Source organism: Triturus cristatus, chromosome 2_2 (assembly GCF_964204655.1).
Source record: "Triturus cristatus chromosome 2_2, aTriCri1.1, whole genome shotgun sequence".
NCBI lineage: Eukaryota > Metazoa > Chordata > Amphibia > Caudata > Salamandridae > Triturus > Triturus cristatus.
This window is the reverse complement of record NC_140582.1, coordinates 1,154,075,213-1,154,100,547: the sequence shown is the minus strand read 5'-3', so window position 1 is coordinate 1,154,100,547 and position 25,335 is coordinate 1,154,075,213. Positions and strand designations below refer to the sequence as shown.

The 25,335-nt window shown below is 47.4% G+C and overlaps 1 protein-coding gene across 3 annotated transcripts in view; it reads right to left on the bottom strand.

Annotated features, from left to right (window-relative positions):
- Window positions 1-25,335, bottom strand: part of ATRN (attractin) — a 900,609-nt gene that overhangs the window by 432,460 nt on the left and 442,814 nt on the right. For all 3 annotated transcript variants that reach the window (XM_085642692.1, XM_085642691.1, XM_085642693.1), the window contains exons 21-22: window positions 24,640-24,692; window positions 19,752-19,846 (exon numbers count right to left, since the gene is read on the bottom strand). In XM_085642692.1, coding sequence (XP_085498818.1) covers window positions 19,752-19,846; window positions 24,640-24,692 — 148 coding nt within the window. The remainder of the gene's footprint in view (window positions 1-19,751; window positions 19,847-24,639; window positions 24,693-25,335) is intronic.

Genomic DNA, 25,335 nt, shown 5'->3' with positions numbered 1-25,335 from the left:
GGTTGTGGAGGGCTTGAGGGGGGAGGCTACTCCCTGGCTGGGACAAGGCTGAGGCCTAAACTGAGGTAGATCAAAGGGGGGAATACCAATGCCCTGGCTTTCCTTCTCCACACAACCTCTCTAGGTCAGTCCCAGTTCACCCCAGGCACAGTCAGGTGGGTTTCAGCACCTCCCTAGCCCCTTAGAGCAGTCTCTCAGGTCTCCACAGGGCCTTAGGCGCCCTCTACTCCACTTACTGCCCTTTTTCTGATGTTCCGACGCCGCTGGAGTCGTGTCGACGCCGTGAGGCGGTTCCGGTTCGGTCTCGGCGGCCTCGGCACAATGTCAGTTCTTTGACGACGCCGGTAGGCGGTTCCGGTCCGATGTCGGCGGCCTCAGTTCGATCTCTACCTCCGATTCGACGACGTCTGGCAATCTCTTCACGATGTCGACTTCGGGCGGCTCCGGTCCGATGGCGCTCTCGACTCCGATGACGTCGGCCGGCCTGGCCTCGATGTCGACTTCCGGCGACTCCGGGGTGCGATCCTCACCCCCGACCTCCGGTGCTCCTCCTCACAGGTTCCGGGCGACTCCGGAGTGCGATCCTCACTCCCGACCTCCGGTGCTCCTCTACCTCGGTCTCCGACGACTCCGGAGGGCGGACTTCACTCCTCCGATGACGCCGCTCGCTCGACCTCGGTTCACTTCCTCCTCGACCTCTGGTATTCCTCTCGACCCCCGTCGGCGCCCTCTCACGACCTCAGGCGGCTCCGGGTACGACGTCTGCTACTTCAGTCAGCGCCGCTTCTCCACCTCGGGCTCCAGGTCTTCAGGCTACTCGACGCCGGACTCCAGGGAAACCAGTTCTCAGGTCAGAATCTTGCTGTTTTCTTGGTTCTAAGGCCTGTTCCTGCTGTCCAGGTCCTTAGGATGGTTTTCTTCTGTCTTCTCCCCACACAGGGCTATAGGCTGGGATCCATCAGTAGGGACAAGTATCAAGGGTGGGTTTATGGACCCCACTCCAGGCACAAGTTTCCACCCCTGCTGCTTCACTCCTTCCTCCTTCACTGTTGTGCTCCTCTCTCTTCACCAGTCAGGTGCCAACTGCCAGCTCCAACTGCCAACTGCCTCTCTTATCCTCCCAACATTCTAAACCGCCTCCAACGGTCACAGGGTTCTGGAAGCTCCTGGAATTTTCTGGAAGGTGCTGGTAGGTTCCAGTGGATGCTGGTGATGTCACAGGTGGCCACCATTTTGTGCTTCAGGCCCTCAGACAGAAGTTTCAGGGGTAGCTAAAATGGCTCCCTGAATCTGTAGCAACACGAAAAAGTCTGGTGGTTCCCAAAAAGGAAAAATTCAAACAGGGTTTGAGGCAAAAGTGGGACAAAATAAATAATGATGAGGAGGGACCACCCAAAGGGCTGACAGGTCTAACACGCGTCCCCCCCAGCTGAAAGTGGGGAGAGCTACCCAACCCCTTGGGAGTTCTCATCACTAAGGCGGAAGTACCTTGAGAGACCGTCTGCATTGGCGTGGTCCACTCCAGGCCGATGTTCCACCTGAAAGTCCATCCCCTGTAGGGAAATAGACCACCTCAACAACTTGGGATTCTCCCCCTTCATTTGCATCAGCCAACGAAGGGGTCTGTGGTCGGTCTGAACGAGGAAGTGCGATCCAAACAGGTATGGCCGCAACTTCTTCAGAGCCCATACCACTGCAAAGGCTTCACGCTCTATTGCACTCCACTTCTGTTCCCTGGGAAGTAGTCTCCGGGATAGGAAGACCACGGGTTGATCCAGACCCTCTTCGTTGAGTTGCGATAACACTGCCCCAATGCCATGTTCTGATGCATCTGTCTGGACAATGAACTTCTTGGAAAAGTCTGGGGCCCTTAAGACCGGGGCCTCGCACATGGCTTTCTTCAATCTCTCAAAGGCTTGCTGACAAGCCTCCGTCCAGACTACCCGTCGAGGTTGTTTCTTGGACGTGAGCTCCGTGAGAGGGGCTACGATGGTACCGTACCCCTTCACGAAGCGGCGATAGTATCCCGTGAGGCCCAGAAATGCTCGGACCTCAGTCTGTGTCTTGGGGGGTTCCCAGGCCATGATGGCCTCGATCTTCGCCTGGAGGGGTTGCACCGTTCCCCTACCCACCAAGTGTCCAAGATACACTACCGACCCCTGCCCGATCAGGCACTTGCTGGCCTTGATCGTCAATCCAGCTTGTCTCAGGGCCTGGAGAACAGCTTGCAGGTGACGCAAGTGATCCTCCCAGCTGTTACTGAAGACGGCTATGTCATCCAGATAAGCAGCAGAGAAACTCTCCATTCCGGTGAGGATCTGGTTTACCAGGCGCTGAAACGTGGCAGGTGCGTTCTTGAGCCCAAAGGGCATCACACAGAACTGGTAGTGGCCATTGGGCGTGGAGAAGGCTGACCTTTCCCTTGCTCCATCAGTCAACGAGATCTGCCAGTACCCTGAAGTAAGGTCAAAGGTACTTAGATATTGGGCAGCTCCCAGCCGGTCAATCAATTCATCCGCCCTAGGGATCGGATGTGCATCAGTCTTTGTCACTGAATTCAGTCCCCGGTAGTCCACACAGAACCTCAGTTCTGGTTGGGCACCCGGTGGTGCAGCTTTCGGTACTAACACCACCGGACTAGACCAGGGGCTGCTAGAAGGTTCAATCACTCCTAGCTCCAGCATCTTAGTGACTTCACTATGAATGCTGGCCTTCACCTTGTCTGACATCCGGTAGATCTTGGACTTCACAGGTGGGCTGTCCCCTGTGTCCATGTCATGGACGCACAGGTGAGTCCTACCCGGGACAAGGGAGAACAACGAGGAGTACTGCCCCAGGACCTGGCGACAGTCCTCCTGCTGTTCAGGAGTTAGAGATGGGGAGAGAATCACTCCCTCCACCGACCCATCCTTTTCTTGAGACGCAAACAGATCAGGGAGAGGCTCGCTTTCCACGTCCTCTCCTCCGTCAGTCACCATCATCAAGATGACTTCGGGCCTCTCGTGGTGGGGTTTGAGGCGGTTGGCATGCAGCACCCGCAGGGGCTGACGAGGGGTCTTCAGGTCCACCAAGTAGGTAGCCTTACCCTTCTTCTCCAACACCTCAAAGGGTCCTGACTCTTATGAAAACTCGTCAGACCTATGTACTTTTACTAATGGCTTGCCTACGACTCAAAATGCAGGCTATTCCACAGCAATAAATCTTTCCATTCCAAGCTGTTCAAAATTCATTGATATTTATTAAAATATTTTTTCATTTTTTATATATATATATTCAACATTTTCTCAAGTTTTTATATCCAGTAGACTTTTTACACCTTGGACCTCATGCTAGTTATATCAGATACACATGCCATTCAGCATTAGGCATGAACATTACATACGTCTTGTGATATTGGCTGCACCATCATGTCTTAGGCTACACAAAGAGATGTCTTATTGAACTCTACTTTTAAGGTTAGATTGTGACACACAGTTGAACATAACAGGTGTTCGCAACAATAAGACCAGGCCATCATGCCACACAGGTACGTTTAAATGTCAGATTTCCTACTGCAACCAGTAGGATGAGTAACTAAGTCAACCAGACTGGACCAATACAATCATATTCACCAGATGGAGCAGTACTCCTGCACATTCTAAGGGTTAGAGTTTAGGATAACAACCTTATGTCGCTGTGTAAGTAAGCACAAAACTTACATACAACCATTTCACCTCTGTTACCCTACAGTCGGATAACGTTGCACCACAAATCAAACTCCACTGCAGATCAACAAGGAGCCATTTGACTTGTAATGTATGACACTCAGTATAAGTATCCCCGCATTTGTCTGCGAGCCATAGCCATAGTTGTGAGGATTTAAGATTTACACCTTCGTATTAAAAGGTGTGTCGGACTGTGCCCCGTCCTGCTATGGCCCCACCTCGCGACTCTCCTGATCCCTCCGCTTTCTCTTCATTGCAGCCCCCAGACGGCCGCGGACACATCAGGCTCCATAGTGAGGGAACTGAGGACTGGCCCTTTAATCCCGGCCCGTCCCCCGGGGAGGCGGAGTTCTACCTCCCTATCCCGGATAAGGGGAGTATGACGCCGGAAGAGAGAGGAACCAGGAAGACGGAAGAAGCAGTTTGGACGCCGTATGCAGAGACGTCGCAGAACCAGGGAGAAGAGGCCCGGAACACCGAACTCGCGACAAGGGAGTCAAGAGGCCATCCGGAGGACGCAGCACCAAGCCACGGCCCCGGAGGGTTGTGGCTTGAACAGGTGCGTGCTCGGGTACGGGGGCTCGGGAGCACAAAAGCCAACCGGGTAAAACAGGGGCAGCCACACTAGCTTCCATCGTGTGCACTACCAAAACCCTCTATGCCGGTCCTGGCCTGTTCCCAGCATTTTGTTTTTCCTCTGGTGACGGTGTTCTGATTCCGCCCCCCCCCTCCCCCCTCGCTCGAAGCGCTCCAAATCTCCAAGCACGGTCTTTCTCCCCCCCCCTTTTTTGAGGTGAAAGTGGTTCCTCTGCACTAATCAGTGCCTTTCTTTGTTTTGTGTTTTCGCCACTACCCCCCGACTTGACGAGCTTACACATCGCCCTGAGACCTGAAGGAAAAGCAGCCCAACGACGAAGGAAGGGAGAAGGATCCTAGTTTCCTACAGAAAGTGGCGTCGGGACTGTACCTTAATAGTTAAATAAATACCAGGCATTGCCCTGTCTAACCCCTACAAAAGCCTTGTGGTCTGTCTATCGCATTAGGGAACTCCACAAGGTGCCACATGGAAGAAAAACGTCTCTTGCTTGCTCTTCCCTCCGTTTCTTTCTCTTCTTCTTTCCTTCTTCAACTTTTCCCTTTCTTTCTCTTTGCTATCCTCCTTCCTCTCAGGTTGGTGGCATGGAAGAGTATTCTTTAGCCCCTGTGAGGGGCTTTTGAGGTAGCACACAGACAAACTTATATCACGGTGGCATCCACATCATAGTTCAGAGCACTAGCAATGTCTTTGCACCAAAGGATGTAATTATATTCCCTAATTATCACTTCTTAACTTAGTCTCTATGGGCAGTTCCCATTAACTATTTGTGAACAATCCTATTTGTACTCATTTATTCATAGAGAGCCCCAGTCCACTCACCTGCAAACTTTGCAAAGACAACACAATAGTGTGACATTATGAGATTGAGTGAGCCCACTGGGTCATCTATAGTGTATGTCATAATTGGATAGAAGTTTCCCCAGGATTGTTGTCTGAGTGTGAGTGTGTTGCTTGTGAGAGATAGTTCTGGTTGGTGAGATTTAATGTTTGATGGTGTGTTTTGGGGTCAGTTGTATGAATTACCAGAAGGATTTTTTTTATGTCTTTCCGCGCATTTTATCTGTGAATAATATGTTTGTGGCTATGTGAATCATGAAATATTTTCAAAGAACTTGGATGTATTTTCATACATTGACACTTGAAAATGATTGTATATGTTTGCACTGATTGTTATTTTGAACAAAAAACTATAAAATTGTATAAAAACTTGAGAAAATGTTGAATATAAATAAAAAGAAAAAATATTGTAATAAATATCAATAAATTTGGACAACTTTGAATGGAAAGACTTATTGCTGTGGAACAGCTCGTGTGTTGAGCACTAGGCAGGCCATTAGTAAAAGTACATAGGTCTGACAAGAGTTTTCATAAGAGTATTAGAGCCAGATATCAACCATGTAGAGATCAACAAAACCATGACTACAAGGAGAGACATTGATGTGGACAGAAAAGGGGAAAACATATGCAGACAGTGTGGAGCGTGGGAGCCACACCGCACACATGCAAAATCCCATGGAATGAAGCAGCAACAGCCCACATGCGGCAGCAGAAGACACAGCTTAACACCAGGTAGTCATACTTGCCACCTAAACACTAGGTGCATTGGTTAAAGGATACTGGCAGAAGCCGAACACAAACACAGGGCTCGCCCTCAAGAAAGGGGGCGAAAGAGAGAGAGAGAGCGAGAGACCGAATCTGGGGCAAGGAACCCAAGAAAGAAAGAAAAAACCCTGTATGTGTAATATATATTGTGTGTGTGTTTTTGGAAAGACAAGGGGCACCTACAGCACCAATCTGAACCAAAGCAGGACATAACACATGTCAAACACAGTAAATTAGACAGATATATATTCAGAAACATCTATATCAATATACAGGTACTGTATAATTCACCATGAGCATCTCGAAACAGAGAGACTTCCAAGGATAAAATCGTCAGAGACCAGGAGCAAAGGGACTTGAGCCCCTTGAGCCCCTGCTCAGAGGGAAGACCAAGGACATCTGGGCTTCCAAACATCAGAGATTGAAGAGCAAACAATACCACAAACATGAGAACGCAGCCAACGCTGTGGCGCAAGATGGACCAGCAGGCACACAGTGCCTGTGAAAGTAACCAGTGTGTAACCCCATACCATGCCATTACTAAAAGTGGATAGAAACTGTTCCGGACGTGGAACAGAAAAACATGCTCACAAGAGCCACTGGATGACGGCTGAGACAGCTAACATAGGCAACAGAGGGCGGAAACACAGCGAAACGCTGGAGAGACATGCAAAGGCAAACCAATAAAGAGGGAAACACGCCGGGACATGCCTGTCATTGCGTAACCCCAACAATACTCTGGAGAAGTCCGAATACTCCGAGGCAGGAGAGAACTAAGGACCAACCGTAAAAGACAAGCATATAAGCTCCAAGAGAGCAACGCCACCATGTAAGCTCCAAAACAACGCTACCCGTGTGGGTTGTACCAGAGGAGAGTTCCCACTCCAGTAGGGAGAGCGTGAAGAAGCAAACAACCATATCGCAATAAGTGAACTATATGAAAATTACAGAGAGAAAGAAGATAACAATCCTAAGAGGACCGCGCAGGATCCTCAGGAAGGACCTACACCATCCAAGAAGAACAGTTACCGTGGTAAGGTAGAATGGCTATACAATAACCAACCACTACCTCACATAGGGTATGTCACATCCCTATAAAAGCAAGGGAACACCTCTTGAGACTAGCTCTTAGGCAGAGGAAATGAAAATAAGGGCAGAAATAGCTGTACCGTCCATCAGGGAAATAACTTGAACCCAGAGGAGGACACCAGAGAAAAGAAATGACAATACTGTAAACAATGCAAACCAGTCCTCAACAATGGCCTGAAAACAGTGTCAATCACAGGAAGCTAGAAATGAGACACCGAACCGCCGAGTCTGCATGACTGTCAAAAAGATGGGCCCCATCAAAGGGCAAATCTCAAAGACGCTCCTGAAAATTTTCAGGAAAACTGCCATCATGCAGCAAAGCATGGCGACGCAGAGAAACTGACCTGGCCATAGCCCAATCCACAGAGTCAGTGGTGTCCATGGCTGATCGAATAGAAAATGCTGCCAGGTCACGACCATCTTGGAGGACCCGAGTCAGGTCAGCCAAAGAGCCTTCCGGAAGAGAGGGAAGGAGGTGCTCAACCCAGAGTCCCAGAGGGGGAAAGTAGCCCATGCAAAAACGCAGGACGCGTTCAAGGACCGAAGGCCCGAGCTCGCAGACACAAACAGTTGTCTACCACATGTCTCCAACCAGCGAAACTCCCTAATCGGTCGATGTAGCAGAGGAGAGGACAAGAGCAGCGAAGCTGAGGCTGCCTGGACAACAAGCCCTTGAGCCCTTAGGTGTAGGGACAGACAGACGGGGTCATTTGGAGCCGGGTGATGACGATGTGCAATAGCACGTCTCACAGGGTCCCCCGAGGAGGGCCCCGGCCAGGTCCCTAGAAGAATGTCGCACGACGCGCCAAACGGCAGCAAGGGCTCGACATCCGTGTTGCCCTGGTGGAGCAGATTCAAGGGATCGGAAGGTAGGTAGACAGAGGGAGGCTGGAACTGTAAAATGCCAGCAGCTTTGCGAACAACCCATTCAAATGCTGCAGTAGCCTCCATGGCCATTCTAGGTGGCAACAGCAGATCATAATTAGGGGGCGGTTGCAGGCTAATAAGTCCACTGAAAGCCGAAGGCTTTGCAGCCCGAGGATGCTCAAAGGCCTGCAGATGCTCCACATCCACGTTTCGAATAACGCGCAAGCAACAATGGAGGGGGTGAATCCCCAGGGACCTCATCCACCAGTAGCAAGGGAGGAAGAAAGTATGTCTCCGGCATCAAACGATGTTGATGAATGCCGAAGGAGACTCCGATGACAGTGTCGGGCTGGAGTCAACTCAACATCCACCGCAATGGGAGACAGCGGTGTGGGACTGAGTCATCTCAGGGAGCCCCACAGGGCTGTGCTCAGACACTGTAGGTGGACTGCGGCCAGACGTGTGAACGGGAAGCCCCACCGGCCGACTCCCGACATTGCAGTGACTCCAAGACAGGAGTCAGGGTACTCGATTGGTGCCAAGGGCGGACCTGCCGGCGAGCTCCCAATCTGAGTCCCTACCACCTCTGTGGGGCCCGTAGGCGCACCTGAGAGAGGGTTCGACCCAAAGGTTGCCTGCAAAGCTTGGAAATAGGCTTCCATCTGGGTCCTAGTCGCCCCAACGCCAGGAAATGGGGGTAGGAGGGGTTAGACTTCTGCGGTGTCGTGTCCGGCAAATACCAGGAGCAGCAGGCACTGAAGTCATGACCAAGTGAGGCCAAAGGCTGTCGTGACTTCTTCTTGTGCTTACCTGAGGAAGACGAGCGACATCCTCAGGAACGACTGAGAACTGCCACGGACAGGAGCCCCTTCTTGAGATGGACTGGCAAAGCTTGGACTTCGAACGGGACATCCGGGCTGACAACAACTTCATCCTACGTTCCAACAGGAACTTCAGGTTTCGACAGGCGTCGCACTCCTCTGAGTCGTGGTGCTCACCCAAGCACCACATACAGATCGCGTGCGGATCTGTCTTCGCAATCTGCCACGTACATGTCTTGCACAATTTAAAGCCCGAAGGCATCGGCACACTGTTCCTGGACGCGAAAAGGCGTCAGTAAGGCCTAATAACTAAAACAGACCAGAGGAACCACTTCACCTGGATCCGCTTAGCAGGCACAGAAAAGAAGAAAACTGACGTCAGCCCACAGGAGGGACTTATATGGCTCCACTGACTTCATATCCATGGACTACGCCAGGGCGGAGACATGCGATGCCGTCCCCCAGCATGCAGAGGTACTACTGAAAAATCTCCAGATCCAGACTGGCGCCTGGGGCATATTCTAAGTTAAGGAATCTGCGGCTAGATGTCTCTATCAGATACTGAGAATTCTGGCTGCATTGTTATTGTGGCTCACAGATAGGTTTGTGTGTTGGAAGTCTGTATATGAGACTTCAACGTGTTCACTGTAAACCCTAGTTGGCGTAATAAGTGAATTGTGGCTTGAGTGTGTTGGACACAGTTTTGGTAAGTGCTGGCTTTGATGAGCCATTTGTCGATGTATGGGAAGACATGGATTTGCTGTCTTCTTAGATGAGGTGCAACTACTGCCAGGCATTTGGTAAATACCCTGGGAGCAGTGGTGATACAAACGGTAGTACTTTGAATTGGTAATGATGACCCGCCATCATGAATCTGACGTATTTGCAATGAGTGGGATGAATTGGAATGGGGAAATAGGAGTCCTTTAAATCTAGAGTGGACATAAAGTCACCCTGCTTTAGAAGTGGGAGCACTTGTTGAAGTGTCACCATGTGGTAATGTAATGTAATGTAATGTAAAAGTGAATTTATACCGCGCGGCTACCACTCCAAGGAGCATCTTGGCGCTAAGTCAACCAGATGGAGAAGTTGATGGGGGAAGACATAATTCACACAGGTACCAAGACTACACCATAGCTAGGCAAGCTGCATCGGTAAGAGAAAAGATCCATGTTTTTAGAGCCTTTCTGAATTGAGCCTCCTGCGACAAGGAACGAATGAAGGAGGGAAGAGCATTCCAGGCCTTAGCGCCCAAGACGAAGAGAGATTTGCCACCCTTGGTGGCTAGCTTGAATTTAGGGATGGTGAGCAGATTCAGTCCTGAGGATCTCAAGCAACGTGCCGGATGGTAGCGTTTAAAGCCATTACACAAATACTTCGGGCCTTGCTGATGGAAGGCCCTGAAAGTAAGTAGAAGGAGCTTAAAAAGAATCCTTTTACCAATAGGAAGCCAGTGGAGTGTGTTCAGTGCGGCTGATGCAGACGATTTACGCGGCCAGCGTAGTACCAGACGAGCTGCAGCGTGCTGGACTATTTGCAGTTTACGTAGAACAGTTTTAGTAGTTCCTGCGTATAAACTGTTACAATAGTCCAGCCTGGAGGTAATCAGAGCAACTGCGACTGTCTTCCTGGCTGGCAATGGCAGGAGATCAAAAAACTTCCTCAGTGATTTTATTATACCGAAGCATGAGCCTGCCACTGTCAGCGCTTGTTGTTTAAAGGATAGCTGGCAATCAAACCTAATGCCCAAATTCCGGGCAGAGGTGATGGTCATAGGGGGAACTTCAGCATCCTCCGGCCAGCAAGTAGTTGGAGAAAACAGATTTTGTTTACCAAAGGGGATAATTTCTGTTTTGCCAGCGTTGCATTTGAGGTGATTGTCCGCCATCCAATGAAAAGTAGCAGCTAGGCACTGTCTGAGATTATCCTCACTTTCTGTATGGTCACCGTCTAGCACTAAAATAAGCTGAGTATCATCAGCATAAGAGACACTACTAATCTGGAAGCTAGCAATTAATTTCATCAGAGGGACCATATACAAGTTGAAGAGCAGAGGACTCAAGCTTGATCCCTGAGGAACTCCAGAGCAGAGAGGTCTGGCCTCCGATTGAAAATTACCAAGCACTGTAACTTGTTGTCTGTTAGTAAGAACATTTTTTAGCCAGGCCAGAACCACCCCACCTACTCCTGCGGCAGCCAGACGGTTCAGAAGAATGTTATGAGAAACCGTATCAAAGGCTGCCGACAGGTCAAGTAGGATTAATACGGCTTTCTTACCCCGGTCCAAGGCCATCCGAAGGGTCTCTGCTGTATACAGCAGGGCAGATTCAGTGGAGTGATTAGATCTGAACCCTGACTGATTGGAATGCAGAATGTTATTATCTTCCAAGAAACTCGTGAGCTGGTAATTCACGAACTTCTCGGTCATTTTGGATAAAGCGGGGAGTAGGGATATTGGCCGTAGATTAGAGAGGGTGGTCGGGTCGGCCAGTGCTTTTTTTTGAAGAGGCTTAAGAGCAGCAAGTTTCCAGTCATGTGGGATATCCGCTGTGGTAAGGGATGAGTTAATGATCCCATTGATAATGGGGTTCATTACTGTGGCTAGAGTATGTAGGACTAATGGGGGACATGGATCAAAAGGTGAGCCCGATTTGCAGGCAAGAATGGCCTTTAAAGAGTCTTCTAGCGTTACGTGTGAGAATGTTTCTAGGGAAGCAGTGCTTTCCTTACTCTCACTGGTCTCCATAATGTCTGTGAATTGTACCGTGGACGAGGTTTGGGGGAAGGTCTTAACAATGTCCACGATCTTATTTTCAAAATACAGTGCAATTTCATCACAGAGTTTCTGGGATGGCGGGATTTCCTGCCGAAGAGCTAACGGATTGGTAAAATCTTTAACTATTTTAAAAATTTCTTTCTCCTTGTTGCCTTGGGCTGCCATAGAAATGGCCTGGAGAAAGTGGGCTTTCTTAGCTGATTTTATATGGGCATGATAGGTTCTTCTTGCTTGTTTGTAGATGTCCCGCGCAGAGGCTTCATATAGCCTGCGCCATTTCCGTTCCAGTTTTTTTAGCTCTATCAGTTCTAACCGAAGGGCAGATGAGAACCAAGGAGCTTTCCTCTTTGTTGTTCTGGTACTGGAACTTGAGACCTGCGATCTAATGGGGTCTAATTGGTGGCCTATCTTATTTAGCCAATCACAAAAACCTTGATTGTCTCCAGTAGCGTTCCCTGTTGTCCTAGGAGCAGTAGCTATAAGCGACTCAATCAACTCGGGTCTCCTAGATAGATTCTTCCAATTAGGTTTACACATAGACTTAGAAGTAGGAATCTTGTGACGATTCGGTCTCATAGTATTGTGATTTAATAAAATATGAAAAGGTATGAAAAAGTGGTCAGACCAGATCTGGGGACAAGGTGAATTAACGACAAGATTGGTAGCGTTGGAGCATATACAATCCAGAATGTGACCTCCTGAATGGGTACTTTCATGGGTCAATAAAGTGAGTCCCAGGACATTTATAGTCTCCATGAAGCTATCAACTCCTGGCGCAGAGGGAGTGTCAAGGTGCAAATTTAAATCTCCTAACATAGTAAAATTAGAGAATCTAAGCACTAAATCGCTTAGTATGTTTCCCAAGCTGTCAATGAATTCCTTTGCTGGGCCAGGGGGGCGATAGATCAATATCCCAGAGAAGGTAGACGAGTCGTGAATGGTCAGGGAGAAGACTAAAGCTTCAGCCCCTCTAATGTCAACCAGCTCATGGGAGGCACATTTTAGGGTGCTACGGTGAATAATAGCAATGCCTCCACCTCGTTGTATGGGTCTGTCTAACCGCTGAATGGAGTAGTCCTGAGGTAAGGCTATGGCTAGGTCAGGATTACACCACGGTTTCAGCCAGGTTTCGGTGACCAACACCCAATCAAGCTTATTTTCGGAAATCAAATCGTGGATATTCTGTGCGTTCTTACAGATGGAACGGGCATTGATGAGGCCACCTCGAAGTGCTGTTGAGTGAGCAGAGATCATAGTATGCGAGCCATGCGGTGCGCGCGGTGGCGAGGCATCCCTGGGTAACATGGTCGGCATACACAAACAGCAATAGCAAGGATTACACACTCACGATAGAGGGCCGCCTCCACGCCTCCGTTACGCTGACGGGCGCAGACGGGCAGGACTCTGGCCTGACTCAGGCACGAGTCAGGCACGACCGCTGCGCGTTACCGCTGCGCGGGCTAAGGGAGGGTTAAGTAATGACTCCCCACACGCCCAGCTGATCACTAGAACTGATCACTAGAGCGCTCAATGCAATGGCACCACCCGCTTAATCCATTCCCCCAAGATGGCGGCCAAGGATCAAATATACAGTGAAGCAATCCGCTAAAATAGCGGTGAAATCACAAATTATAGTGCGGGAGTGTGGGCAACTGAGAGTGCGGTTAAAAGCAAGGCATAACGAGGCAAGTATCAAAAATACAGAACAAAGAATATTGTTTTTAAAAAACGCTTAGTAAATTGCGTTTACAACGAGCGAAGCGCTAGCGAGTACAAAGCGCCGTGATAGAATGTCTGGCTGTCCCTAGTACGCGAGACCAGGCGGTCAGCTTAAGTAATGACTCCCCACACGCCCAGCTGATCACTAGAACTGATCACTAGAGCGCTCAATGCAATGGCACCACCCGCTTAATCCATTCCCCCAAGATGGCGGCCAAGGATCAAATATACAGTGAAGCAATCCGCTAAAATAGCGGTGAAATCACAAATTATAGTGCGGGAGTGTGGGCAACTGAGAGTGCGGTTAAAAGCAAGGCATAACGAGGCAAGTATCAAAAATACAGAACAAAGAATATTGTTTTTAAAAAACGCTTAGTAAATTGCGTTTACAACGAGCGTTTACAACGAGCGAAGCGCTAGCGAGTACAAAGCGCCGTGATAGAATGTCTGACTGCTCTGACAGTATGTAGTGATTTAGTTCTCGGAGGTCCAGAATAGGTCTCAAGGAGCTGTCCTTTTTGGGAATTAGAAAATACAGGGAGTACACGCCTGACCCTTGATATTGTAACGGTACAGGCTCTATGGCTCCTTTTAGCAAGAGACTGGACTTCCTGTTTGAGCAGGTCCAAATGTTCTGGTGACATTTTGTGAGAGCGGGGTGGAATGTTTGGAGGATTGTTGGTTAGCTCCAGGCAATAACCATGTTGGATAATTCCTAACATCCATTTGTCTTGGTTATGGATTACCAAATGGGGAGGAATTGTAGAAGACGTCCCCCAACAGGTGTTAAATGATCGTGGGAAAGTGTAGGCAAGTCACTGCTTGCTAGGGGATGGAGAATTACGTGGTGTGCTACCTTTGCCATGTTACCTCTGTATCCTCCTCTAAAGAAGCTTCTTGAGGAGGAGGATTGATTGTTGCCTTTGTAAGAAGCAGCAGTATTGTCCGAGGACATGGTCTTGGACGATAGGAGTGACAAAAGGAGCCACGATTAGAAGGAGACTGTAGGGCTCCCATTGACTTATCCACTTCCGTATTGTTCTTCATTTTCTCCAATGACTTATCTACTTCGGTCCAAAGAGATGCTCTTTGTCAAATGGAATATTTAAAGTGGACTGTCGGACTTCAGGTTTAAAACCAGAAATCCTCAACTATGCTTCCCTCTTCAGTAACACACCAGTGTTGATCTCTCTAGCTGCGGTACCAAAAGCACAACTAATAGAGGAATTGGAAATAAGCTTTCCTTCTTGCACTAAATCTTGAGCTTAAGCCTTGTGCTCATCTGGGAGATATTGGAGCAATTGCTCTATTTCATCGCAGTGTGCTCTATCATACGTGGTTAGTAAGGCCTGTGTGTTGGCAATGCGCCAATGATTTGCTGCTTGGACGGCTACTCTTTTACCAGAGGCGTTTAATCATTCTGACTCTTTGTCTGGAGGGGGGGTATCCCCTGAAGTTTGTGGATTGGCCCGTTTATGGGCATTAGAGATGACCAAAGAGTCCAGTGGTAACTGTCTTTTAATAAAAGCTGGATCAGAAGGAGCAGGCTTATATTTTTTGTCTATTCTGTCGGCGACAATACGAGCACCAACAGGGTCTTTGAATATATCATCATGCCTTTGTGCATCGGGAGAGTCTGACTAGACCTTAGTGTGCTACTGAGCATCTCAAATAAGAAATCTTCCTCTAGGGATTCTTTGTGTAATTGTACCCCATGATATTCTGCAGCTATAGCAAGTAATTCTAGATACACTACGTTGTCGTCAGGAGGGGAAGGCTTTGCAGGGTAAAGGTATGGGTTATTGTCTGTGGGTGAATCAGTGTTGTAGTCTTTCCAGGGATCTACCGGTAAAATATTATCCCCACCATCTCCATCATCGTCGTCAGGTTGTGGTGGTGGAGAGTTAGTTGGTGTAATAATTAAATGTTCCTAATGGTGGGGAAGGTGGTGTATAGGAATGTGGAGGAGGAGGAGAAGGAGGAGGAGGGGGGTTAGTACCAACATTCTTCCTCTTCAAAGGAAAGTGATAGTGTGGCCTCTGACTCAGGTTTGCGCTTCTGAGGCGGTTTAGTAAGAACAAGTCCTGTATCGGGATTAATATGTAGTTCCTTTTGGTTTGGGTCCGATTTAGGTGGTGGAATGTCGAAAATAAGATCCTGCAGCTTCGGAGTAGCATTTTTCTGTTTTGGCACGAGGACTTCGGTTCTGAAGCAGTCTTTGATTTCGGTGTTATGTTATTGTTATTTGTAAAGCGCACTGTAACCCTATGGGCATCCTGGCGCTGAGATACATGTACACTACCACCATACTCGCTGCAGAAATATGCAAGGTTGAACCTGCTTAAACTCTAGGGAAGACACAGGTTTTTATTTTCTTACGAAACAGCAGCAGGTCCTGCACCTGTCTCAATTCAGAAGGCAGACTATTCCATAGCCTGGCAGCTGCGATACTAAAGGCTCTTCCCCCCGAATTTACTTTTTTGATCAATATTGTTACCAAATTAGCCGAAGAGCGAAGAGTATGGGTAGAAACATACCAACCAAATTTGCTATGCAACGTTTTAGGCCCAAGCCCATGCAATGCCTTAAAAACAATGCAGAACAATTTGAATTGTATCCTCTGTAAAACAGGGAGCCAATGCAGCTCGGCCAAGGCCTGGGATGATGATGACCGTCGAGGTCTCATTAGGACAAGCTTTACCGCCACAGTCCGAATTCTCTGGAGCTTCCCATTCAAATACCTGGGAGACTCCAGTAGCAAAGCATTGCAGTAATCCAGACGGCTCAGAAGAGTACTCCTTACCACTAAAGCTCTGGCCTGGATTGGCAGCATCGGAAGAATCTTCCGAAGTACTCTAATAAGTGAGAAACAACTCCCCACAATTTTGTTGACTTGTGTCTCTAGGTTCAGTTTGTCATTAAAACTGACACCTAGGTTTCGTACAGTCTCAACGGTACATCTGTGGGGATAGGCCAGAAGTCAATTGGGAGTCACTTTCCCTACCGCACAGTGTAAAATCTCAGTTTTTTCACTATTGAATTGCAGGGAGTTGTTGCTCAGCCATTTTACTGTTTCTTGCATTCCTAAGGAGGCGGTGTGATCCCTTCCAGTGACAAGATCAGCTGCGTGTCATCAGCATAGTTGACAAAACCAACATTATATGACTTAATGATGGCCATCAACTGACACATATAGGCATTAAATAATATTGGGCTGATTGCCGACCGCTGGGGTACACCATGCTCAATATCAACAAAGTCTGATTGGTAGGAGATGGGGGGGTGGATGAGAGCCACTGCCGGACGTCTTTTAGCCAGATAAGATTGAAACCATTGCAGGGCCACATCCACAACCCCTATTCTTTCTCTTCCTGTCTAGAAGGACCGCATGGTTAACTGTATTGAAAGCAGCAGACAGGTCCAGCAAAATCCGAATGGCTGACTGTCCCCTGTCTCCACGCATTCGAAGATCGTCCAAGACGGTTTCCAAGGCGGTCACCGTCCCATGTACTGGGCGGAAGCCGAATTGTGCATCCTCCAGTTTGTTATTAGTCTCTAGAAACTTTGAAAAGTGTCCCACTCACCAGGCGCTCTATGATCTTCACTGGGTACGGTATAAGAGAAATGGGCCTATAGCTCTTAAGACACGAGGGATCAAGTGTTGGCTTCTTCAAAAGTGGCGTGATTATCGCCTGTTTCCAGCAGGGTGGTACCAATCCAATGCTTAAGGATTGTCCACACAACTGATGGAGTATCGGGAAGAGTTCAGGTCCTAGCTCTTTCCAGGTTTTATGAGGGAGGTGGTCCATAGGCGAGCCTGAAGATACACTTAAGGCTACTATTTTAAACTCCTCCTCTGAGGGTAGCTCAAAAAGGTCTAGAAGGGCCACCTGATCTCCTGACTTGGTCCCACCAACCCCACTCCGTTGATTGTTTAATGATGACCTGTCATCCGCCCCGCCGGAATCAGCCCTTTAATGATCTTGCCTATTTTCTGCTCGAAGAAAACTGATAAATTAGCACATAACTTCTGTGTGGGAAGGATCTTGCTTTTTGTGCTGTCTGGACTAGCAATACTAAAAATACTCCTTGTGCTATTGGGTGCCTTCATGATATCTGCATAATATTCTGCTTTTACAATGGCAATTTCTCTTTTGTAACTAGCAATTTTCTCCTTCCATATAACTTTTTCATTTTCCACATACTCCTTCCTCCATTGCCGCTCTGCATGTTTGCATTCCTTTTTTAAATTCCTCAATTTTTCATTATACCAGGGGGCAGATGGTCTACCCAATTTCCAGTTTTTAAAGGAGCGATCTGATCAGGTTTTTCATTTATACCTTCACAGAATGCTGCATAGTTCTCGTCCACCTGTTCCTGGGGTCAAAAGTCCCATTAAAGTGGAAGACATGGGACATTTTTGCCCTTTTCACCAGTCCGTTCCAGTCCCTGCCTGTATAGCTCCTTCCCGCATTAGGGGAAGAGGCTTTCATACTAAGGTTATCCACCCGAAACCTGACCACGTGATGATCAGACCAGCCCACCGGTAGGATACTTTCCATACCGATGGAGTCTTTATCGGCAAGGATCAGATCCAGTACATGCCCTCCCTTGAGAGTAGTTTCTGTGACCCAATGAAACAAATTCATATTCCCAAAAGATTGTATAAAATTTGTATAGCCCGAGTCCAACTTCCCATTGGCCCATAGATTAAAATCTCATATTGCTAAAGGCATGACTGCCCCCGGAGGTCTGTAACAGACCATACCCTGTATGATTATTTTTTTGGCGAAAAACCCAGCAATTCAATGCCTGTCACCTCATCAATGTCCATTGGTGAAAAGTCCCATGATTCTTTGAAAATAACCCCCACCCCTCCACCTCTGCCACTGGGCCTAGGCTTATGAAATGCTTTATATCCAAGTGGGCAAGTCAGGGTCAAGGGTTTCTGCTCCAAAGAAGTTTTTGGCTTAGAGCCTGAAGGTTTTGTCTCGGTGCCTGACTTTGGCCGACTCGATCCTGAGCCGAAAGGCTTATCAACGTGTTTCGGAGCAGAGTTGAAGGCATGGCTTCAAACATCCTCTTGGTGCCAACCGTGGAAGGGAAGGCGGGGGTGGAACTGAAGCGTTTTGCTTGGTCTGATTTCGATTTTGTGGAAAGGGGTGTCTGGTACTCACGGGACATTCACCTTGCAGTGTGTCGTCTTCCATCTCGTAGTCTGATTCCGGAATGGATACAAGTTCTTCCTGTTCTTCTTCTGCCCCTTGTGCATCAAATTCTTCTTGCACGGATCCTTCACTGAAGATGCCTGGCATGTATTCGATGTTTTGCCTTTGCATTTCACGACGTCGATCGCGGAGCGTTGTCTTAGACCGAAACAATCTGCACGCATCACAGTACTATTTGTTGTGCTACGGAGATATGCACAAGTTGCACACTTCATGCGAGTCGGTACATAGATTCTTCGCGTGGCACCGAGGACAGAATTTGAATGGAATCCGTTCCATTGACTTCGAGGTGGACCGACGCGGTTAGGCCCAATGGCCCCCCAGAGTTTACGATCGAAATAGAGATTTCCCTTGACCGATACGATACACAGAAAGCCGAGATACGCGTTCGAAACAATACCAACGCAGGTAGAGTGGATTGTGCACCGAGGTGAACCCGAAGAACTGTTTCGAACCAGAGCGCAGCAATACACGTCCGAAACCGCAAAAAACAATCAAAGAATGGAGTCGATGCCCATGCGCACTATCACCAAAAATGAGGAGTCACCTTACCTCGTGACTGGAAAGACTTCTTCGAAGAAAACCAACTTGCAAACATCCGGACCCAACACTAGATGGCAGGAGTATGCAAAGCATGTGATCTACAGCTCATATGCCTTAAACACTAGTTTTAACAACAAAGACAAATAAGCCAGACTCTCTGCCACTGTTACATGACCAATATGCATCATCTCCAGGCATGTTGAGGGAGATGCCTGGGTCTTAACTAGTCTGTCTCTTCTGTCCAGAATTGTTTAGTTGGTTGATACAGTGCTTTACGGGGGGGGTATACTGGGTCGTGTTCACAAAGTGCTTGTAAAAATCTAACAAGCGCTATGTATTTCATACATTAACTACATATACACACACATGCGTGCGCACACACGCACACATACATTAATCAATACACAAATAATGGCATAATACAACTGTTTATTTTAATAACAGAACGTGACTTGCTCACGATCACACACTTTTGGTCAAGTGTAAAGGTGTGAATAAAACCTAAGACTCTGGGTTCCACGTCAGTAATGCAAAAACAATGGCACAGTTCCCCTCACGGATTTGACAATTTACTCTCATCCACTGGAAAACACACTCCGTTATTAGACTGCTAACGTATAAAAGTGTACATTGCCAGCATAACTACTATGTATAATTACTGGTGCAATGTATATCACATTTGTAGCTGTAATAAGATGGTGACAGAAGGTTTCTCACATTTGAGCAATGTCCATTTAGATTAAAAAAAATAAGTGGCTAAACATTGTCTCAGTGTTTGAAGGGTTTTAGTCTTTAAACACTTACTTCTTCAGGTGTGGCCACAAAATTGATTGCTGTATAGTATCGATCATCCTCTTGAGACAAGCTGAAGGTGAACTGATAATCAATCAGAAGAGTATCTAAATAAAATAAATAAATGTTTAACTCCTGGTGACAGAAAATGTTAGGGTAACATACAGGGTTTACTTGCAGAATCGAGAGAGCTAGCGTTTAAGTGCCTTTTTGCCAGTCTTTCGTTGTCTGCATACAAAAGACCACAAAAGGCCTAAAAAAAAACCCAGGTGTGTGGGGGTGTGGGTGTGTGTCTGTGTGTATATATATATATATATATATATATATATATATATATATATATATATATATATATATATATATATATATATATATATATATATATATATATATATATATATATATATATATATATATATATATATATATATATATATATATATATATATATATATATATATATATATATATATATATATATATATATATATATATATATATATATATATATATATATATATATATATATATATATATATATATATATATATATATATATATATATATATATATATATATATATATATATATATATATATATATATATATATATATATATATATATATATATATATATATATATTGGCTCAATTCTACCAAACCAACCTTAAGATACACACCACCATGTGGTGAGGAAAGGAAATGTTGATTACTTACCCGTAATCTTCAGTATGCCAAGTTCTACTCTTCCTCTTCCCAGTCCTTCTTTGCCACTCTCCTACCGCAGGAGTGGTGGAATCCACTTATAATTGCTTGTCATTTATATGGGACTTCTTAATGGCTGTCAGTATTATTACAGCCTGTAGCGGATAGGGCATAATGAAGATTGCTTTAAGTACATTACCACTTCATCCCTCTCCTTTGTCCCAGTCCTAAAACTTATAAGGCATAGCAAAAAATTTTAGAGGCATTGTTAGAGACCGATTTCTAGGATGATGGCTAAACAAGATTTTATTATTCAGTGAAATAAATTAGGAAAAGAAGGAAAATAACTAATCAGTTACTACACTCAGAACTGCAGATGTGAAATTCCTTACTACAGTTACGAACCTGCAAACTATAGTGTTTAACAAAAGTGATAGGAGAGGCTCCTGTTGCTAAACCGATCCATTATCAAGCCTCGCCTCTCCACTCCCGAGGCTACTACCTTTGAGGGAGGGACTCCTGTAGTATGTTCTTGAATAGGAGAAGGAACAGTAACTCCTGCGTGGGAGTAACGGCCCAATAGGCAGGCGGTATTAACCGATCTCAACCCCAAACTGGCTGAGGAGAACCACCTTTTGCCATATTGGTCCAGCCTCTTAAGAGTCCTTGTCCGGCGGAGCAGAGGGAAAGGCACTCTGCGATGTTGAGGCCTGAATGACCAGGCTGTCAGGCGTGGGGTGAGAGGTCAAGAAGGCAGGATCACCAGGCGCCGGGCGATGACGCCTAGCGACGTTCTTATCCACCGGCACCCCCGAGGCCAGCCGCAACCAAGTACCCAAGAGGACTTAGGTAAGGGCCTCATTGAAAGGGAGCAGCGGCTCCGATGACGTAGGCGCCGTCTGGAGCACCTCCGTAAGGAGGTTGGTCTTAAGGGCCACCGTAGGGAGGTCGAGGTGGAGTCTCCGCGGCTCAATGCAGCACCATAGTGTAGGAAGCGCCCTCCTCCATAGTAGGCGGAGGCGAGGCAAACCCCGGGTCAGAAGACACATCAAGTTCACCCGCGTCTTGAAGGTCACCCACCCAATCCTGCTCGGAGTCACAATGCTGCGCAAGGGGGTCCTCGGATCCGTCCCAGTCCTCATCCGGCTTCGGGGTAGAAGGAGCCGGTCGCGGCGGCAGGACCGGAGCCGGAGATGGGGCCGGCGGCGGGGGGCGCGGCGCCAGCCGGGGCCGAACCGGAGCCCCATCCCAATGAGGATCCCAGGTCGGAACGAAATGGTCCGAGGCCGGGGCGGGATTAACGGCACCCAGTGCAGCGCCTGTGGCGGAGTCAAGGGCGGCGCTGTGGCCGGAGCCAAGGGCAGCACCGGGACCGGAGCCAGCTGCATTGTACCTTGTGGCGCCGGAGCCGCTGGCGCCGGAGTCGGTGGTGCCGGGTCAATAGGATCTAGACACGGGGCCGTGGGGCCCGCAGGCGCCTCGGCGGGAGCCCGAGGCCTAAACAGGCGGTCCAAGGCAGCAAGAAACTCTTGCCGCTGTTCGGGAGTCGCCGACGGACCCGGGTATAGCGGGTAGGCCGCGGGACTCCCAGGCTCCACAGGAGCCGCAGGGGCAGAGCCCCTGTCCCCCACGTCCGTTTCCGGGGAGCGACGGGGGGACATCGGAGAGCGAACACGGTTCGACTTATCATGGCATCGCTTACCGGAATCTGAAGGTGAAGACTTCGAGTCCGAGGAGCGACGGCTGCGGTCCCGCGAGCGGTCCCGCGAACGGCCCCTAGACCCGGAGCAGCGGTGAGAGGAGTGCCGGACCTCCAGCAACTTCCGGCGTCGGTCCCGTAATGCCTTCGGGGCCATGGTACGGCAGTCCCGACAATCCCTGGAGTCGTGGTCGGTCTCCAGGCAGTAGAGGCAGACTTCATGGGGGTCCACCACCGACATATTACGGTGGCACAACCCGCAAGACTTAAAGCCAGGCATCCCTACATGCACCAGGAGACAAAAGAAGGAGACAAAAAGTCTGAAAAAGTGGACAAAAATGACCGAGGTACGTGCTCAATCAGGATCTGCACTTTCGGCACGGAAAAAGAAAGAACTGACGTCAGCGCGCATGGGTGGCGCCTAAGTAGCCTCCGTGACGTCGTCACGGCACACACGACGCCAGTGACGGGCGCGGAGCCGCACTGCACCACCTACTGGCGCGCAGGGGTACTGCTAAGCAGAACATTTTCCGGATGCAGACTGACGCCTGGGGAATATTCTAAGGTAAGGAATCTATCACTAACGTGTCTCTTTCAGATAAAAAGTTTAAAGACCTCTGCCCTACCCCAAAGGGCACACGGACACATCATCGACTATGCCTATGGGAACAGGCAGGTGTGTCAACGGTGGGAGCACTGTCTGAGAATGGCATGTTGTTGAGCTACACAGACTTTGTGAATGAGCAATGATTGCCATACTCGCTGTTCCTTACACATGCAATTATCACATGGTATGTCAAACTTTCATTGGGCTCCAGAAGGAAAAGAACGCTTGAATTAGTACAATCCATATAATTTAATGGGCATTGGCAGACATCTGATATGGTGGTTATATCGAGGCCTATGGTCACACTTAACAACATCTTTGACACAGTTGCGGAACCAGTGGGAGCTCGACATAAGCAGGGAATTACTAGACAAGGTCTTCTTGAATTTCCCCCCAAAATCTCCTGCAATTCCAGATTCAATTTCATACAATATACAATTCTACATCAAGCCTACCTCACACCCCACAGACTTCACGCTATGTTTCTGCAGCATGCCCTAGATGCCCTAAACATTTTGCGGGACTGTTACACATGTTGTGAGCCTGTCCAACCCTTTCCTCCTATTGGGGCGCAGATCAGCACAAAACTGGAGGAAATAACAGGAGGGACTAACTGGTATACAGCCGAAAGCGGTCTGCTGGGGCTGTACCCATGCCCAAAGGGTTATAAAGTGCAAGCGAGGTTTGCAGACTTGGCGCTCCTCCTAGTAAAACATGTGATAACCAGAATATGGAAATCGGCATCCCATCCTGATATATTAACTTGGAGGAAAGATGTGATACGATGGAGTATGGTGTAAAATGGAGCGCTCCGCTGAGAGGAATTTAGAAGGTTGTGAAAAAGACAATCATTGACTGGGATTTTCTACTGGAGTTCTTTAAAGACTTGAACATGCCCAGTGCCAGACTGGAGCACACTGCAGCCCCTATCCAGTTTGGGAGGACTGTACACACCTGTGAGCCCTTGCTTAATGTTTTACAGACTGAAATAATACAATGGGTGTACAATACACAGATGCACACAAACAGGAATGCCCCGCATAATTTAATATACAATAATATGAATGATTATGTACAATGGATCATGACAATAGTTAACAAAGCATTTGTACTTTCCACACCTGTTATGCTGGTAACTGACTTGGGAATTTCTTAGCATTTAGATGGTTATGAAACCATTAAAGTGCACATTCACATTTTTTTTTTTAGAACTAAAAACTCACAGCTTTCAAATGACAAGCAGACAGAAATGGGACTCAAGTGGGTGACCATTAGATTTGTTTTTAGTTTTCAAATGAACCCATCTGTTGTGTCTTTAGAGCTATTAATGAATGCACCATTTCATATTCATAGAGCACAGTTTAAGGGAGTCTGAATCCTTGCTTGTAATGAAGGTGGAAGAGGAAGACCTTTCAATAGGACCAAATTTAGACTAGGCTGAACATCATTTCAAACTTATTTCACCAGCATCCCCTCAAAAACTACAAAAATGATTACAGAAATCTAGTGAAGGTGGGTGTTCTCCTTTAAAAATCAGACTGCAGCCATACTGACAGCGTAACCACATTTAGGGACCTATTTTATAGAAGCACCCCTTCCTTGGGCACTCTGAAAGGCCAGTTGGAAAATTAGCTTTGCATCTTGCTCAAAAATGGGTCAACCCATAAGTTAAAGGAAACAATTAATGAAACTATTTTAGATGGGAGTAAGAGTAGGCAACCCCAAATTTCAACACAACTACTTTCACATTTCTACAGTTTGCACCACATTATTAACAAGCAATTCACACCAGAAACAAATAATTATTAATTAAGCATTAAAAGCAAAGAAGGCCTTGTTCTGCATAAAAGTTACCATGTGCTGCTAGCTATTACTACAATCTTACTTACAGTAACATGTTCCTTTCAGAGGATTCCCTTGGTAACGATTTTCAATTTCACACCTGCCCAAAAATAAAAAAAAATAAAAAGCTCATTTTTTAAAGTTCTATTCATATATGTGACAATTGATACCATTCTTGTCACTAATGCATGTAAGCTTATTTCTGCTCTAGCACAGGCTCGGCTCTCCTCAATGAGCATATGGATTACTTTCTATGGATTACTTTCTACATTAGAGTTATAGTACAATGGCTATAGAAGGAATATGTTACTTACCCTATAAGCATATGTTTGTGGCATATAGTGCTGTAGATTCACATGCTCTGCATACTTCCACCCTCTACTGTTGGGTTGAGATGTGTGCAAGTTGTTTTTCTTCGAAGAAGTCTTTCGAGTCACGAGACAAAGCCACTCCACCTCTAGGTAATAGTGTGCATGGACATCGGCTCCATTGTTAGACTGCTTTCCCCCAGGTGGGTGAGAATGAAGTGAAGCATCAGTAAAGAGATGTCCATGGAAATTAACTAGTGTAAAGGACGGTACTGCAATGGTCGTAAGTGTCTGGGGAGGAGGGTGGGCGCATGTGAATCTACAGCACTACATGTCACTTACAGATGCTTAAAGGGTAACATAATTTGTTCGATGGCATGTGTGGCTGTAGATGCACATGCTCTGCATAGACTGTAAAGCAGTCCCTCCACAAAA